A 20,064-nucleotide genomic window follows, 5' to 3' on the forward strand; every position below is an offset into this window, starting at 1 on the left:
GGGTCAGAGATTCAGGGTCCTGATTGGCTTGGCTCATCTTCTTTTTGTGCAAAATTTTTCGTCCCACCCCATAGTTTCCCATGCCTTTGTACCTGATGTTTGGTTTTTTTCAGTTCTTGTATTGGAAGATACATAGAGAGGGCAGTACTGCCATACATAAAGGAGATAAGATATTTTTAATTTTATGGTATTTAAGTGCTTATTATGTGCCAGGAACTGTACTAAGTACTAAGGTAGATACAGTTTCAACACAGTCTCTGTCCCACATAGGGCTCACAGTCTCCCCAGTTTACAGAGGTGGTAACTGATGCCCAGAAAGGTTAAGTGACTTGCCCCAAGGTCACACAGCAGACAAGTGGCAGAACCGGTATTAGAAGAAAGGTCCCTTCTGACTCCTGGGCCCAAGCTCTATCCATGGCCACGCTGCTTCTTGTGCTGCTTTTCCCCAAAGAGGGCAGGGTGATGGCAAGGGTAGAGTAACTGTTCAAATAATCCCTCTCCCATGTATTTTCCACTTTTTTCCCATGTTTTCTAGCCCTATGCATTTGCTTACTTCTCATAGTCTTTGTTGTTTACTTTTTCTTTGAATAGTAGATAATTGGTTGAGAGAGAAGTAGAGAAAAAGTTTCGTTGGAAATCAATCAATCAGTCGTATTTATTGAGTGCTTACTGTGTGCAGAACACTGTACTAAGCGCTTGGGAAGTACAAGTTGGCAACATATAGAGACGGTCCCTACCCAACAGTGGGCTCACAGGCTAGAAGGGGGACTTAGACAATCAGACAATTGTTTCATGGGGCTCATTTTTACTTGTTAGCCCACTGCTTGGTCATCTAAATTGACCATCTTGATATTCTATTTTCCTATCTGTGCCCCTTCCTCACTGACTCAGAATTTCTGTGAAGAGCAAAACCTCTTTTGTTGGGTAAGGTGCAAGTCTTTTCAACTTGGTAGTTCATTTTGAAATCCTTTAGTTTCTTCTTGCCTTTACTTGCTTCCAGCTTGATGTGACTGTTTCCTTTTCTCTAATCTCTAAACTCCTCAAGGGATGGATTATGTTTTAGCTTCCTGTTTGTCTCTATATTCCTAATACCATGCCCTCTATACAGTAGATGGTCAGTTTATATTAATGTAGATAATGATGTTGAGCAATCTACCAGCATGCTCTGTTGGTCACGAGAGTTCTAATGTTATAGGACCTTTAGCCAGGGTCCCGTCAGTGACATAGACCTAGAGTTTATCAACATTACAATGGATAATCTTTCTTGCTTCCTGTTCTTAAAATCTGATCCACCATTCTTTGACTCTGGTCCTGATCAAATTTCAACTTGGGTAATCTTATTACCTAGTCATTCAAAGGCTAGGTATATAATACTGAAAGAAGTGGGGAGTGAATTTTCCAGGAAAGGTGCACAAGTATAGTCAACCAACTTGGATAATTTGGGACTCTACCTTATCCTTAGTGATCTGGATAATTCATACGTAATTATTTTGTTTATTTTTGCTTGGACTATCTGGATTGCTGTGGTGCGGCACAGGTCTCCTTATGATTCAACTTGTTGAGGTTCTTTTACTTTATAACGCTTTTCCTACTAAAGCCATTTTTCTGGTGCTGAAATTTACTCCTTGTGATTAGGTTAAGGGCTGTGTAGGTATCAACCCTTTAAAATTATTATGAAAGAAATTGCAAGGATATAAAATCTGTAATAATAATAATGATGGTATTAATAATAATAATGATGGTATTTGTTAAGCACTTACTATGTGCAAAGCACTGTTCTAAGTGCTGGGGGATAAAAGGTGATCAGATTGTTCCATGTGGGGCTCACAGTATTTATCCTCATTTTGCAGATGAGGGAACTGAGGCACAGAGAAGTTAAGTGGCTTGCCCATGGTCACACAGCTGACAAGTGGCTGAGCTGGGATTCAAACCCATGACCTCTGATTCCCAAGCCCACGCTCTTTCCACTGAGCCACGCTGCTGTACTTCTGGGGATAAGCTTCTTCCCTAATGGAGTGTTCAATAATCATAGGTTTCCCAGACTGTGCAACTGAAACAGGATATTTGATCACACTAATCATTTTTCATGGCTTACAAGGGCAAATGTAGGACTCAATCCAATTCATACTTATATAACATAATAATGTTGAGCCATTAATATCTTGTAAACTGTGATTTTTTTTCTACAGGAGCCCATTCAGTTTTTGAAAGACATCTTGTGGCTAGCAACAGAATTCATTTTTTAGATCACTCTGGTTTTAATGCGGTGCTTTGCACATAGTATGTGCTCAATGAGCAGTATTGCTTGATTTATTGATATCTCCTGCAGCTAGAGTTGAGCCCCTTTCTCTCACTGTGCCCAGGTGCCAAGCCAACAACCATTGCCCTTCAATCTAGGTTTATGACTAAATTGAGGGAAGAATCACCAAGTGACAAACAGCTGATGTTAGGTCACCTAGATGGATATAGATTAAGTGAATAATCTTGTACTTCCCATAGTGACCAAGGCCTAGGTTGGAGCCAGTGATGCCTGAGTTGGGTTTTTTGTTGTTGTTGATTTTTGGTTTTTGTTAAGCACTTACGACATGCCAGGCACTGTACTAAATACTGGGGTAGAAATAGGTTAATCAGCTTGGACACAGTCCCTGTCCCACTTAGCCTCATAGCCTCATAGTCTTAACCCCCATTTTACAGATAAACCGAGGCACAGTGAAGTGACTTGCCCAAGTTCACATAAGACAAGTGGCAGAGCTGGGATTAGAACCCAGGTCAGAAGGTCCTTCTGACTCCCAGGCTCCCGCTCTATCCACTAGACCACAGTGCTTCTCTCTTTACTGTCCCAATTAATATGTTTTTTTTCATTTTGGTAGCCAATCTGGCACTCCAAGCATACAGTACCACAGTCCCTGTTATTTGAGTGGCTACCTAAACCTCTATGTGCAAGCTCTAAACTATGTGTAATTGGTGAAGCATGTTAGAAAACAGAAAATTGATACCAGTATGAATTAAGCTTCAAGCCTGAAAAGCTGTGTTTATGCCTTATACTTTAAAATAGCACAAAAAGATCTTTTTTTTTTAACTGATTCCCCTTTACTCCATGTCAAATCCTTAAAATGGCATGGTGACATTTACATTCAGTGCCAAAGTGTTTTGTTCCCTGGAGATGTTTCAAATTCAACAATACCAAGTCTTTTCAACAGCTCAACATTTATCATATCAAATGACTTGAAAGTACCCAAATGCTCTTTCCCATTGGATTTTTGGTCTCTCTGCCGGTGGGTAATCATTTCCAATCATTACCCACTTGCCTGTAATTGCAAATCTATTGCATTGCTCTTCATCATAGTCACTCTGCCAAGCAACCTGACAGGAGAATCAAAGTTCTAAATGGCACTCATTTTTTTTCCATGCTTGTTAGCATTCATTCATCTTTCTGGAATTCTACCTGGAATTTACATTTTACACACCCAAGTGTTTGTGTGTTTCCTTTAATGTAATGGAACAAGCTGATGCAACAGACATTTGTGATTCAGGGAGGTTTGTAGCTCCTATAGTAACATCAATACCTTGGTAAAAATGTCTAACTCTAAGCCAGAATTGGTCTATGGAAAGTTTTCTGTATTGCATCCTCTGTGCTTATCAAATTTTTCAAAAGCCCTGCCTGAATTTTATGCAAACAATATAAACTTAGGTACAAGACATTTAGATATTTGCTTTGAAAGAGCAAATTCCTGATAACCTTTTACTCTTGTCTAATAAGAGCCCAAATTAGGCAGCCCCCAAAGTGTTAGAACAACTCCATTGCCATTACTTCTCTTGGTCTACTGTACTTTTGGATCTCGGATAGCAGGCACGTAATAGCTAGATATATTGCTATTATATGAGAAGCATTGTGACCTCATAGAAAGAGCACAGGCTTAGTAGGCAGAGGACCTGGGTTCTAATCTAATCCTAATGCCTGCTGTGTGACCTTAAGCAAGTCAATTAACTTCTCTGTTCCTCAGTTTCTTCATCTGTACAATGGTGACGTTATCTTTTCTCCCTCTTCCCTATATTATGAGCTCTATGTGGGACAGGGACTATGTCTGATCTGATTATTTTATCTCTACCCCAGCACAAGCTAAGTGCTTAACAAATACCCCAATTATTGTAATTACATGCATTCCTTACATAAATTATCCTCTCTGGTTTTCAGTGTTGGCATGAGCATTTAGAGTAGAGTAGATTTAACAGGAAATTGACAAAAAATATTAGATTATCATGAGAACTGAACTTGGTTTACTTGATTCCAATCCATGCATTCTTTTTTACTGATGAGGTTGAATGGGTCTCAATCATTTCTAGTTGTATTCCATCTTGACTGGCTTCCTTTTCTCGCTTTGTGGGAGGGAGAAGGAAGATTTTGGGGAGCAAAACTGAAGTCTAGGTGGATAGGTCTTCCATGTGTATTTCCAACCTTTGTGTAAAACCTGCTGTACCCACACAAAGATTAAGGATTTCTTCTTTAAATGCTCCTCTTGCAAGTGCAAGCTTGCTGTATATATTATAAATGCACATAAATTATAGATAATTTGTCAGGTAAGCTTAGTGCACAGAAGGAAGGCTGTATTGTTGTTGTTCCTAACCCATGTGGAGTGCTTTTTCTAAATGCCTTTATTTCAATTTGCTATTTCCTAGCATCCTATCACCTAGGTGTATACACCTAACCTTTCCGTTCTTTACTTGAATGCCTTCTTTTGAATTCTGCAGGCACATTATAAAGTCATTGGACCATTCTTCCAGTCTGAGAAATCATAATTGTATGTCTGGTATATTTCCTTTGGTAATTATCTACTGCCTCTTTCTCCCCAATCCCTTTTGTGCATCCTAACGTTATACAGTTCATTGACAAAGAGTACAGCCAACATTTTTGTCTAGCATGTACTTTTTGGCAAGAATTTTCAGTCACAGGCCATCACACTATCTTTTCTATGGTACCTTTTATTCTCTGAGATCACAATGTTGCTTTTTGGAGGAAATTGTATTTTATGTAGTTTTACATTCTGGTAGAACACAGAGTGATTTAGCTATTCATGTTTTGATCTCCGTGTAGAGAATATAGGGAGATAAATCACTCCATTCACTCTGAAAGGCAGTATGATTTACCTATCTGGAACTAACTCATATACAGAATAGGGACAAATGAATAACTTATACCATGTCACAGTGAGCATCAAGTAGTATGCTTTAAACAACTCACATTTCAGCTCTATTCATGGGAATGACTGAAGAACTTTTTCAACTGAAAGTGTGTGTGTGTGTGTGTGTGTGTGTGTGTGTGTGTGTTGGCAGGCAAAAGGAAATTGCCCACCACACCCAAATTGAAAATGGAATACTTAATAGAATGCCTGGCCTTGGAACCAAGGCTTAAATAAATGCCGGACTCAGTCCAGGCAAGACATTTGTATTTTTAAAGGAAAGACGACCACAGACATCAGATTTGGTTTAAAGTTAGTCAGATTAAGAAGTTGTTGAAATCACAGTCTGACTCACAGTTCTGTCGCTGTAGAGTTGTGGAGGGAAAAAAAAGTTACACTAGCTCAATTTGCATAGAGGATAAAGCAAAGATCTGGAGTTAGTAGGACCTGGGTTCTAATTCTGCTTCACCAATTGTCTGCTGTGTGACCTTGGACAAGTCACTTAACTTCTCTGTCCCTCATCTATAAAATTGGCATTAAGATTGGGAGCCCGTTGTGGGTCAGGGACTGTGTCCAACTTAATTATTTTGCATTTACCCCAGCTCTAATACAGTGCCTGGCACATAGTAAATACTTAACAAATAGGTAAAGAAAAAACAAACAGTGAAACAAATTTAAAAAACCCTCCTGTAACCTTGAGCAGTGTCTCCTACCTACATAGTCATCCAGAGAACTGCAGAGACATTCAAATAAATCTGCAAGTGAGACATGTCAGAAGGTGTGAAGAGGAGATCTGGATTCTCCTTTTCAAACCAAAGAAAGCCTGGGTCTAAGCATTCTTGGGAGCAGGATATTGGTCTTCCTTTCCAATTCCAGGACCTCAAGCAGATGTATTGTTAGAACACCAGAGGATCACAAAGCCCAGCCCTTCTTCCCGTCAGATCTCTTTGAAGTTCAAATTGTTCTTCCGGAGGAATAATAGAGCAGGAGGATCTGCCCACAATTTCAGTGGAGATCTACCATTCCTTCCCCTTCTTTAAGGCAAAAAGTTTCTGAAGCCCTGGATCATATTTTTCACATTTCTATGGCAAATAAATCACCTGATAGTAAATCTTCCAAGGGAAATCCTTTTTTTTCCCTCTTTGCCTTTTTACCCGTTGTTCTCCCTCTCAAGCCTTTAATGACTCTCCTTCAGCTTACAGCTTCTTCATTTTCTCCTCTTCACCTCTCATCTTTTCGGTGATCTAAGTAGCTGAATGTCACTTTCGAAGAACAAACTGTCTCATTTGTTCCTCAGTTTCTGTGTCTTCTCTGCATTAACTGGAAGGGGAGGTACTGTCGTCATGAACTCCTTAAAAGCCCCAACTCCCCCAAACTGCCAAATGAAAGTGAAATAACAATAACAAAAATGAGACATTATATCATTTCATCCTTCCATCCAGGATGTCTTGGAAGTCATTGCAACCACTCAGATTAAAACAACCATTCCCCTTTTAATCATCACCCATGTATCTGTTCAGTGAGTAATGTGAAATCATTGCCTTTAACAGCTCTGAAGAGAAATGGAAAACTTCAATTTCTTGGGCTGCGAATCTGGCCCCTTTCAGAAACACTCTGTTTCTGAAATTGAAATATTTATGATATCCCAAGGACTGTGGCACATCTTCATAGTGAATTGGCAATCACTAATCTAGGATCCTACTCATGAAAGATCCTAAGAATTCAGGGGGAGCCATCTTCAGGTGATTGTAAAGCTTATTAATAGTTACCTTTTCCATTGAAATGACAGAACCTAATTCTATAAATGCCTAACTCTAGGTAGGATTTGAAAGCAGTATTCCAAAAATTTGAAAAATTTTAGGGGTAAGTACCTTGGTTTATTTCATTAGGCTTAGATGCCTACCTATAAACAGTAGCTAAAGATTTAAAAAATGAATAGGTAGTTTTCTTTCTTCCTAGTGCCAAACTGAATATCTCACCACTTATCTTATGGAATATGTAGAATACATTAAATTATATTTCAGCACCTGTACCTGGTATACAATTTAGAGCACTAGCTTTTATATTTATCTGATTTTCCCAATTAAATATTACCTTGAATAGGTAGGACTTGATCTTCCTCTCTTAAAGGATATTAACATGGTCTGGATGTTTTTCATTCCAAAAACATATATGTACTATACTTGACTCTTGGATCATAAAATAACTAAAAATATTCCCGCCTCCTTTAGAAGGTGCTACTGCACCTTCACCTCATTTGTGCTTTGGGGAAGATTTGCATCACTTGGTTCCTTTATTTTTTATCCAGGTGCATTTGAGACTGGTTGTTGTAGCTACCATAACTCACTTTATATGTAGTCACTGCAAATAATAAAATGCAATAGATGACTTTTTGAAATTAATTGGCTTTACCACGGCTTGAAAGGATTCTGTCAGCTTACTCGGAGTCACTGTGAATCTGAAATGACTTGATGGCACTTTAATAATAATAATAATGATTATTCTGCAGAGGGGTGAGGGAAGAAGATGGGAGACATTGCAGAGTAGGGACAGGTAGGGGAGTGGCCAGTTTTTCTCTTAACTAATGATTAACCTCTTTACTGTGTGAGATTTACCACATTACTACTCCATTATTTATATTAAAATTTATGGAGCAATTTGTTTAGTCATTCCTGGCCATTTTTATCAGCTTCTAAATTATGACTATTTGCCTTGTGAAACCCAGTTGTAAACTACTCATTTTATTTTGTGAAAATGCTATTTATTAGAAAGCCACTACTAAACTAAAAATGTTCTGCTGGTTAACTTAACATCTCTGATAATAATCAAAATGATTCTATATACTGAACAATTGGTCAGGTTTCTATTTTCTTGTCGGAATTATTGATTTGAAGTCATAATATTGGGTGACATCACAATTACCTGCCAAGGAAACAATTATGACCCTATTAGAAGAAAATAAGAAATTCAGTGAGGACCATGAAATAGTAATAAATGGGCTCCAAGCTGCAAGTATCTATTTTTCATGGCACTATATTTGATGATTAAAAATCAGATTGAGATACACAAATATAGAAAAATGTCTCAATTCCAGGGTTTTTGCTGTTGGATCAGATTGTATTTGGGTAAGACAGCCAGAGATTTTTATTATATTCTATAAAAAGAGTTACTGTGTTTTTAAAAGCTTTTTACTTTCCACAACAATTTTTCCTATGGAAGAGGAGATTGAGTAAAATGGCTCTCTGCAATTGTGAAAGATTAAAAAAAAAAAACATAGTCTGTAGCACTAAAGGGCTTTTATTCTTAATGTCTCATTTATCATATCTTCAATAAATAATTATTAATCACAATCAAGTGTACTAAGTGCTAAGACCAGTGTTATATCTTCCTTGTAAATAGACATTTCAAACTTTTAAATCCAGGCAGTAACTAACTTTTGAAAGCCATTGTCTTTATTGGAGCAGAAATCCCTATACCAGAGCGATTTAAAATTAGATGCAGGAATGTGTTCAATTCATTAGATTTTAAAATGAGACATTTGGGTTTTTAATCTTAATGGGAAAAGACACGATGAACTTAAGCATTCATCTTTAGAATTATTTTTTTTCCCAACTGTAATTCTCCAACCTGTTGAATCACAACAGATAGATCCTCTTGCCCACATATTCCCTCCAGACTGGTAAATTGTCATCCTTCATATCCAATGGACCATCAATTTCCCATCTTCAAAGGCTTATTAAAAATCACATCTCCTCCAAGGGGGCCTTCCCCTACTCTTAGTCCCTTCTGTGTTATCTGTGCACTCTGATCTGTACCCTTGACTCAGATAGTCACCCCACCATCAGCCCCACAGCACCTGTGTAAGCAGCAGTAACTTATTTTAATATTTGTCTCCCCCTCTAGACTGTAAGCTCCTGGTGGGCAGGGAACATGTCCAGCAACTCCATTATATTGTACTCTCCCAAGGGCTTAATACAGTGCTTTGCACACAGTAAGCACCCAATAAATACCACTGATTGTTTGACTGAATAAGGCCTATACCATGATTGTCAAACTAGGAAAATAGGATGACAAAGGCTCCCCCAAGGTGAAGTGGAGGGTTGAATCAAAGTGCCCCCTCAAAAATACAATACAAAATACTATTTCTGGGATTAGCTGATTATTTCAGGCACAGAGCTGTTTTTAGGCTCCAATATCCCCATTCATTTGAAGGATTTGGGGCCACCCTGGACAGTTAAGCTTTTATAACCAAGCAGACCCCGTCAGGAAGTAGTTTTAGTTATTTCCAGAACCTGTGAGGTATGTTAACACTTCTGTAGGGTGACCAATTAGTCAACTGATGAGGTACATTATATTGTCTCCCACTTTAGACTGTAATATAAATGTAATGAACAGGTGGATGTGGGATAACCAAGAAATTGATTATTTAAAATGTGTGGGCATCAAAACATCACCGTATAAGCTACTTGAAACACCAACATGCTAATGGATCCTTTGTGATTTAAAGAGCTGAGTTTCCTAGATATAACTCATTGGCAGGAGTGGGCAGCTGTTTATTTGAACAGTGCTTGGCACATAGCGCTTAAAAAATGCCATCATTATTATTATCATTATTTGTGATCATATCTTTTTCTCAAGCAGTATAAATGATATGAACCTGCGGAAGAATGAAACTGTGCTATTAAGAAAGTATATACATGTTTTTGATTGAAATTGTAACAGAAACACACTTAATCCAAACAGTAATTGCTAATGAATACTTGGGGAAAATTAAAAATTGTGGTGATAATTTGGGAAGTGACACATTGAAAATACAGTATTTAAATGTGCAATCATATTCAATCATTTACAGTAACAGATCCCTCATATTAGTGTCACTTTTCCCTGAATGAAGCTGTGAACATTCCCATAGTGAACCTTTCTTTTCAAATCTTAGCAACCACGCTTGTTTTAAAAATAAAGTCTTTCCAAAGTTAACGTTTAATTAAAAACAACACCAAGAAGGAGGACTGCAGTCAATACTGCAGAACATACTTGGAAGCTATTTTCAAATATGGTATTTAAATTGTAGCTGCAATCATGTTTAAGTGGTATTGAAATTAAATAATTTTTAAAAAATAAATAAATTTCAACACTATGATTGCCTTCAAAAGCATTAAAAGATACTGCTAAATTGCACCAACTTCAATAGGTAACAAGTTTGGGCTTATTTAATTTTAGTGAAGACTTTGATTTTAAAAAACCATTTTGTGCAAATTTAGCTTTATAAGTTAGATTTCTCAGTGGTATCAGGCTAGTTTTTAAAAAAGTAACAAATTCACTCTTGACTATCCCCATGTAATAGAAATTAAGGTGAATGGCATCACTTATCTCTCAGAGCTGATATGGCTCAAACTGCAAAGTATATTTGAATATTGACTGAAGTACAATGCCCTAAACATCTTTTTTTCTGGTTTGCACAAACATACTAGTATTTGTCAGCTGCTTCATTTTGATAACTCAGAAATGTTTACTATTATAAAATAGATACATTGTTAACATATGGAATACTTGAACTCCTTCTATTCGCTTTATTTTACCAACACACTCACATCTAACAGTTGCGGGTCCTTTCTCAAAACGGAACACATTTTTGCTAACCCTAACTTGAATGTGTGATATTTTTCTTCTGTGATGTAACTAGGTAGAATGGAGATAGAAAAGTGTTTTAACATCGCATACTGATATGATTGGAAAAGAGTAGGGGAAAGGAAAGGAGGAGTGAGTTTTCCCAATTTATTACCCTTTTGGCCAATTTTTTAAGCTGTATTTCAATTTGATTACCTTCTGGCCTGCCCAGGTCAAATGGACATTAGAATGTCTTCAAATGCCTGAAAACTATGAAATATAAGTACTTCCCAGTCTGACTGTACATACATACATATTTTCATAAATACATCTGACAGGGATTTCAGAACTCAGTATGCTGTGTTTAGGACAAAATCACAACAAGCAACTTTATTTGTAGAATCTAGATCCAAAAATAAAAGAAACTGAGTTTCTATCATGTTAGTACACAAAGTAAACCAAAAATACATCGAAGTTTACCATGAAAGAATTTAAACATGTTAGCAAATGAGTTGACAGGGAAAGGATGTGATTTACAACACTGAAAACTTTTTTTTAAACCATACATTATATGCGTTGCACTTTGTCATCACCTAGACAAGGCTATCAAGGATGAGTGTAGCGGCAGGTCACTTAGGCAACTCCCAAACATCTTCCTTTTATGGAGACTTTGGTAATTGTCATATAAAACACCAAATCGTGCTCTTCATTTTGGATGATCACCGCCAGTTTTCCTCACACGGAAGAGTCCATGCTTAGTACTTCAGTTATTGTGAAGACACTCTAAATCCACAGAACAGCATACGCTTCCATTCTGCAATGAATAAGAGTGTTAGCTGAGTGGAAGGTTTAAGAATTTACACTTACAGTTTCAGACAAAAATGATCAATCTTCCCAATTAAAAACACACCACCACAGCTAATTCGGTGTTGGGAACAAGGGCTGGTTTTGTGACCTTTGGAAGTTTGTTGTTTTTCTCCCCCTTATAGACTGTAAGCCCGTTGTTGGGGAGGGACCGTCACTATATGTTGCCGACTTGTACTTCCCAAGCGCTTAGTACAGTGCTCTGCACAGAGTAAGCACTCAATAAATACGATTGAATGAATGAATGAATGGAAGCCCAAATTTTAACTGGCAGAAAAATGGTTTGGTTTTCAAGACCCACAGAGTCTTCTGCTTTCCAGGCTAAGTGGGCCCAATATTCTGCTTTCTCAAACAAAAAACACACTTACAAAATTTAAGTAAATTCAAATTTTATTTTTCCTCTGGGACTAAATAAAATGAGATGGAAGGATGTACTAGGGTCTGCTGGGGCAAAGCAGTTAATTTTTTTCATGGTGTTTTAAGTACTTACTACTTGCCAGGCTCTATATTAAGTGCTAGAGTAACTATAAGCTAATCAGGTTGGCTACAGTCCATGTCTCACATGGGGCTCACAGTCTTAATCCCCATTTTCCAGATGAAGCAACTGAGGCTCTGAGAAGTTAACTGATTTACTTATTTGCCCAGGGTCACACAGCAGACAAGAGGCAGAGCTGGGGTTAGAACCCAGGTCCTTCTGACACTCAAGCCTGTGCTGTACCCACTATGCAATGCTGCTTATCTATGCATCTAAATCATACACACTCTGTATGCTACCTTTATGGTAATCAGTATCTGGTCCCAATTGTCAGAGAGGAACTTTTTTGAGGTAGGGGTAGAATAGGTGAAATGGGGAGTAATTAACATTTTTGATCTAGGCACATCAAATGCCTCAGGGTAGTCTACCTAAAGGAGCACAAAATGTTAGCACAATGAATGAAAGGCAACAAGCAATGGCCTCTCATGTCACTGATTGTAAGAAAAGTGGAAAAAAAAACCCTTCCTATATCACTTTATGTAACATCATCATCATCAATCGTATTTATTGAGCGCTTACTATGTGCAGAGCACTGTACTAAGTGCTTGGGAAGTACAAATTGGCAACAGTTACAGACAGTTCTATGAAACTGCTATTGATACTTCATATGGTTTTCAATCTTCAGGTCAAATAAATACCAACCAGAATACCAATCCCCACATTGTTAAAACACCAAAGGTCAATCATTCATTTAGACCTTCCCTTTATAAAATATCAACACATGCAAGGGTAAAAAAAAAATCTACATAGATCCAAAGGATTCCAGTGAAGTCAATGAGGACTGCTCATGAGTAACTGTCAGAAGTGCTTATCCAGTGAGAAGCAAAGAAAAAGTGTTACCTGGTGGGTAGAACAGGGGCCTGCGAGTCAGAGGGACCTGGCCTCTAATCCTGGCTCTGCCACTTGAATGCTGACCTTGTGCCTCAGTTACCTAATCTGTAAAATGGAGATTACAGCTGGGAGCCCAATGCTGGACAAGAACTGTGACTAACCTGATGAGCTGGTACCTACCCCAGTGCTTAATACGGTACCTAGCACATAGTAAGTGCTTAATAATTTACCTTTAAATAGAAAAAAAAGAGAGAGACTGTATTGACAGCCTAATAATATGGTATCTGGAACAGACATAGCTTTGGCTGGAATTATTCATCAGCCCTTATGCTTTGTCTCTTGCTGGCATGAACCATTGCCATTTTTGGAGGACTAAGAGTTTTCCTCGCTGATGCTGAAGAGAAGACAAGGCATAGTGTTGGTTGTTCGTGTGCATGACTGAGACTGATTTAGAAGGCCTCTGGGACAGTAAGCCCTCAACAAATACCACTGATGATGATGAAGTCTGGAAGACTGAGTCAGGCTGTTTCTGAGTCAAGTCCAGTTTGGTTTAGACCAGATTCCAAAGGCCCCCACCTTGTCCAACTGTATATGTCCCATATCACTCAGATGGAGAGAAATTACCCATACCTGATACTGTTGCTGGCCCTAGGATAACACTGTGTGGTGGGACACAGCACTAGGCAAAATGTAAGGATTTCATTTCCTTTAAATGAAGGTTCTGACACTCAGGCATTTTTTTTTTATAAAATCTGGGGTTAGGGCTAGCCCAATACCAACTGTTTCCATGACCTTTGGACATCAGTAAGGGAGGAACCAAGACACAGCTAGATGGACTCCAAAGTCTAGTCTATATAGGAATCTACCATACATCCAGGAGAAAATGGGGCACAACAGTCATTTCCTAAATTGATGAAATAATAATAGCAATGATAATAAGAATAATATTTGTCAAGTGCTTACTGTATGTCAAACACTATACCAAGTGCTACGGAAGCTACAAGAAAATCAGGAAGGACACAGTCTCTGTCCCAAATGAAGATCACATTCCAAGTAGGAGAGAGAACAGGTACTGAATCCCCACTTTGCAAATGAGGAACTGAGGCAGAGAGAAGTTAAGTGACTTGCCCAAGGGCAGTCAGCTGGCATGTGGTGATACTGGTATTAGAACCTAGGTCCTCTGACTCCTAGGCCTGCCTGCTTTCCTCTAACCTTAAAAGTGTACAAACACTCCACAAGTGATATTATATGTTCCTTCATAACATTCCTGCATCTTAGAGAGATACTTTTCATCTTTAATTTACAGATGTGAAATATAGATTTAACAATTTGTTCAGAATCACCCTGCAAACTAGTGATAGAACCTAGTAACCCCAAGCTTCCTAGGCGGTACACAATATTATGTATGATGATAGTGAAATGGGCCATAAGCCACTTGGAGCAGTTTCTACCCAATTTACTTAAATATTTGTCCCATTGAGTGCTCTGCTATATTAATGGGAGAATATCAACTTGATTTATACTTAATATGTTGTAGTTCAATTTGGAAGGCTAAAAGTGAGTTCTCCACAAAAGATGATAGATTTATGTTTTTATGAGTTTGTTTTCCGTAAAAATAAAATTAAGCCCAACATTCTTACTCAGGCAAAGCAGCTCTCTCATAGGGTCCTTGAAGTCCATTCAATAACTCCAGAAGTAGGGCAACTGGGAACTATGTGATTCTAAGACAGTTAAGGACTCATTTCCACAATAGCATACCTTGCACTTGCAGGTGGTACAGGGAGATCCCGCCATTGTCCATATGGAGCCACTGAGCCGGGTAATACCATAGGTATCTAGACAAGTTTTTCGGATATCGTAGGCGATGTTCTCAGCCAGGCAGGGGTCGCTGACACAGTGAGGGCAGCACTCCCCTTCTGAAATGGCTGTGTATTCACAGCTCAAATCTGGGCAGCTGAGGGGCCAGCAGTCCACTTCCCCTTCCTATACAAAGATAAATGAGAGATCTGTCCTCAAGATGGTCAATATCAATCTCCCCAGCCTCCCCAACATAGCAAATATTTTGGGCATGGCAAACCAATTAGCTAGTTAAATACGTTTCAAGAGCAGCATGCTTCTTGGTGGTCTTGTGATAGCTAACTATTCCATGTTTGGAAAGCTCACTGGGGGGCAAGGGAACATGTCTACCAACTCTGTTACAATGTATTCTCCCAAGCTGTTCACACACTGTTCTTTACACAGTAGGTGCTGAATAAGTATGATTGATTGGTAATTGTTTCTAGTCAAAATTAAATGTGGAATGATTCATTGAATTAGATGAATGGGGTGCTGGCAGTGCATTTTTTTCAGTGAGACTGACTCAGGAGGCTGTCTAATTGTTGTTCTGAGAAGCTGATCTTTATTAACTCAGGAGCAACATTCTGAGACTCAGAGATGACCCTGAGGCCTCCTTATGAAGTAAGTTTGTGGGTGAACCAGAGCTGAGGGAGAAAAAGCTGGTATACTATAAACCAGACGGATGGACTCTTGGAGTAGTCTTGGAGGTGTCCCGAGTAGTTCATGACTCCTCAAACATTAGTCCTCCACAATTCCTGTTAACAATAACTTCAAATTGTCCTGCGTTAGTCTGGACAAGAATAAAATCTAATTTTCTATAGGAAAATCTCTTCCACAAAGAAAGCCTTTACTGTGCAGGTGCAACCATAAAAGCATCATCATGAAGTAAGTGGCTGGTATAAAACTACTTCCTCAGTGCTCTCTTCACCATACAACGCAGCCCACTCAGCCAATGAAACAACAATTTCAGGGGCTCAGCTAACAAAAGCCAAATTTCCATGAATTAGAAGTGTCAGCATAGAGGAAAAAAACCAGCATATATAAAATTGTAAATTCTAAGTTATTATAATTCATATGAATTCCTCTTCAGTCTTCTGATGTCTGATGATTATCTCTTTGAGAATGAAATTAATTTCTAAGGTGGAAATTAACCCTGTTGTTGGAAAAATAAAACTTCAAGTGTTTGGCTGCCCGAGCTGTAAGAACTGGAAAATGGATAGTTTGAGTCATACTGATCTCTTATCAATCAATTTGGAGGGCAAGCCCTTTTTAACTCTGCAAAAATCATTCACTGGATTAAGATTATCTGAAAAGTCACTTTGGTGGAGATTTTAGTTTTTTATATAGAAGGTGTAAAAATTGAGAATTTTCTTATGTTCAGGTTTGAAAGAAAATTTGTAGTTTGAATTACTTGGTCGAAACATGGATAAATTGATTCCAATGCTAAGCAGAAGACAAATCTAAAAATTGGGGTAAATTATAACATCAACACGATCTTACTCCACAAATTCTAGATCCTTATTTAATCTCCCAAAGGTCTGATAGGTCCTGAATGAACTGAATCTTAACGAGATGGGAAAGTGCTTGTTACAATGCAGATGTATTTATTTCAACTAGGGAAGCTGGTTCATTGGTTTTGGTCCACAAAAACTGCAAAGTCAAATGCATTTATGAAATTTTGTCCTAGCTATCACACTATTCTTCAGAGATGCCAACAGGGACTATGTCCATTTCTATTTGTAAAATTCAGATATGAGGGAGAGATCTCATGGTCATATCAGCTTTTTTCCCCCCATATTCCCTGTCCTTAATGCCTTTATTGTATGTTCTCTTTGGAGCATTCTGTTTTCCTGACTGAACATGTTCCTTACCCTGACTTTTGGGCTCCCAAAGGCATTTAGCACAGAGATGTAATATCAGTGCAGGAAGCAAGAAATACTCTTTGAATTAATCCCAGAAAATAAAACAGATTTTACATACTGAGCCTGGAGAAACTTTGAAAGTTTTTCAGTCACCCAAGATTTTTCAGGAAATAGATGTGTCATAAAGGAACATGTCACTCTTTGAAAAACACTCATCGCTTGCTTCCATACCAGACAGCGGCACTGTTGACAGCTATAAGTCCAATTGTCTCCACTCCGATAGAGTTTATGTCCGTTCTGGTCTAAGCATTGACTAGTGACTCTGGTGTCGCATTCCGGGCAACAGAAGAGATCAACACTTGGGTTCTGACAATCACAAGCTGTCCTGCGGCAGAATATCTTCCCGTCCTGTTCAAAACAGTTTCCAGAATTAGTGATGGGTTTTCAAAATGGCTGTGGGCCCTCAGCCTAGTGAATGGTTTATTGGTTTTCTTGGGAAAAATATTTTATTTTTTCGATATTATTTCTGTCCTTTTCCACTTCAACCACTCCCTTCCCTTTACGGAGTCTTCTGGTAAATTGAAATACACAATTTTTAGTCTTTAAATTATCTAATTTTAAAATGAACTAGGAAGCACTTAGTACAGTGCTCAGCACACAGTAAGCACTCAATAAATATGATTGAGTGAATGAACGAATGAATCAATGAATGAAGACTCAAAGTTTCGATTTGCCTCCATTTAGAGCTATTTTAGAAGTTCTTCCAAATCTTGTCCCCAAAGTGTGATTTGACAACAGGACTAGGCCTGATGACAATGGATATAGAATGTTCTCCTTGCAAGGTTCTTAAGCATCATTTCCCTTAATTATAAACCTTCAACTTCTATTTGGTCAATGAATACACTGTAAAGTAGAGAGGTTAAGAGAACATCTCTGAGGTGGAGGGTGACATAAAGGTGCTGCAACACCATTATATAAGGGAAGGAGGGTGGTGGAGATTCATTTCCCTGGCACACAGATGTTGTAAAGCAGCAAGTTTCTGGAGCACCTGCATTTTCCCCAGGGTTAATTGGTGGCCTCTCAAACAATGGACTAGGATAGAGTAAGCAGAGCCAGCCAGTATGTGTCACCAACTATGCTGCAGACAAAATGACCATCTTTTCCTCCCACTGGAAGAGGCAGATAATTACATTCCCTCTGAGAAGTAATCTGCTCATCAGTTGGTCCCTGCACAGTACAGGATTCATGAACCAGGTATAAGCTTGGCTTGCAGGCAGGGTACAGCAGAAGGAATTCCAGAAAAGTGACTTATTTAGTATTCCTATCTGCTCAATTTATTTTTATGGATAGTGTAGTAAACATATTTATATTTGTCTCCTCTACAGTGTAAACTCTTTGAGGGGAGGGAACATGTCACATTGTTATTCTGTACTTCCCAAGGACCTACTACAGTGCACTACTAGTGAGTGCTTTATAAATGATACTACTTTTACAGAAACACATATTCTATCCACTGATAGATTTTTATGGTGTTGCTGCACAATAATGGTGTCTTCAATTCAGTGCTTCACACATAGTAAGTGCTTAGCAAATACCATCATCATTCTTTAATTAATTGGAAGCTTTATGACCTACCCCTTGGGAGGAAGCATAGTGTATAACTTGCTTTTTAACAGTAAATAAACTATTTATTTGAATGGTGAATGTTTTGGAGATGAGTGTGCTGGCCAAGGGGAGTAGAATTAAACAAATCATCTAGTGAATTTAAACAGGGTAGGCAGGCAACCTGTATCAGTCAGATCAAAACACTCTCCTTTTCTTCTATGGCAGAGTTGGGGCTTAAATACATAAACTGTGTCTGACCTCTCTCCACTTACTTTTTGTTGGTGCATTTGTTTTCTTTACGGTATTTGTTAAGCACTTACTCTGTGCCAGAAACTGTTACTAAGCACTGGGAGAGACACAAGCTCATCAGGTTATCCATATCCCATGTGGGAGTCACAGTCTTAAACCCATTTTACAGAGGTAATTGAGGCATAGAGAAGTTAACTCACTTGCCCTAAGTCACACAGCAGACAAGTGGTGGAGCTGTGATTAGAACCCAGATCCGCTGACTCAGGCCCATGCTCTTTCCACTAGGCCTTGCTACTTCTCAACTGCTTCTTTACTTGAACAGATATAGTTAGAATTAATCAGCTGGAGGCTATTCTTTAACCAACTGAATCAAAGTAGGGCCATGACCCAATGCCCCAATTGCCTCTTGGAACAAAAACTGTATTCCCTCCAATGTTGTTGCCAAACAACAGTTACATGTTTTTATTGATTATATGAACATGCTAATTAGATTGCTCCTTTTCTAACACTTTAATTGAACAAAATATCAAGAATGTGATTTCATGTAAATTGAAACTGCGATGGTCATTCTATTAATTTGACAGGAAGAAACTCCAGTTAAATGATCAGTTTAGCTTACTACTCTTACTACTCTGCCTAGTACTGCTGGAGAGTGACACTAATCACCTTTCTTTCATAATAATAATAATAATAATAATGGCATTTATTAAGCGCTTACTGTGTGCAAAGCACTGTTCTAAGCGCTGGGGAGGTTACAAGGTGATCGGGTTGTCCCACGTGGGGCTCACAGTCTTAACCCCCATTTTACAGTTGAGGTAACTGAGGCACAGAGAAGTCAAGTGACTTTCCCAAAGTCACACAGCTGACAATTGGCAGAGCCGAGATTTGAACTCATGACCTCTGACTCCAAAGCCCGTGCTCATTCCAGTGAGCCACGCTGCTTCTCATCTTAATTTTAATTTCATCTTAATCTTAATTTCATCTTAATTTCATCTTAATTTTATAACTAGCTCTGCTTCAGACTTCGACCCACAGTTTATCAGATGAAAACTACATGGTTACAATAATCCTGATTTATACCCCTAAGATTTATATTAGTCTCCACTTTACATAAAAAAATTCTTTGCACTGCAACCACTAAATGTTTATGCATAGCTTTACATGGAAAGTTCTGCTATAAACTATTAATCAGAATTATAACCAAACATAGAAATAACTTAAAGAAGAGGACATATACTTTCCCTGATAAATGAATCAATGATTTTTTCCTAATCATACTGCTGAAAATTATAGGTTTTGCTATATCATAAATTACATTTTTTATTAATGAATGGTCAGCCAAGTAATGCATTACTCTGCATGGCTAAAAGTAATATTTTATGCTAAAAAGTCTGAAAAGTTTTTGAGTCAAACTCATCGATTTCAGCAGGATATTCACTAAAGAAAAGAACATGAAACCTAAAACATGAGCTGGAGACATGGAAGCCTACCCTGGATC

The 20,064-nt window shown here is 38.3% G+C and overlaps 1 protein-coding gene across 5 annotated transcripts in view; it reads right to left on the bottom strand.

The window, feature by feature from the left end:
• Positions 1 to 10,727: 10,727 nt before the first annotated feature.
• Positions 10,728 to 20,064, bottom strand: part of NELL1 (neural EGFL like 1) — a 499,897-nt gene continuing 490,560 nt past the window's right edge. For all 5 annotated transcript variants that reach the window (XM_038764520.1, XM_038764521.1, XM_038764519.1 and 2 more), the window contains 3 exons: positions 16,944 to 17,120; positions 14,773 to 14,997; positions 10,728 to 11,598 (listed from right to left, as the gene is read on the bottom strand). In XM_038764520.1, coding sequence (XP_038620448.1) covers positions 11,548 to 11,598; positions 14,773 to 14,997; positions 16,944 to 17,120 — 453 coding nt within the window. In that variant the 3' untranslated portion in view covers positions 10,728 to 11,547. The remainder of the gene's footprint in view (positions 11,599 to 14,772; positions 14,998 to 16,943; positions 17,121 to 20,064) is intronic.

Source organism: Tachyglossus aculeatus, chromosome 22 (genome assembly GCF_015852505.1).
Source record: "Tachyglossus aculeatus isolate mTacAcu1 chromosome 22, mTacAcu1.pri, whole genome shotgun sequence".
Taxonomy (NCBI): Eukaryota; Metazoa; Chordata; class Mammalia; order Monotremata; family Tachyglossidae; genus Tachyglossus; species Tachyglossus aculeatus.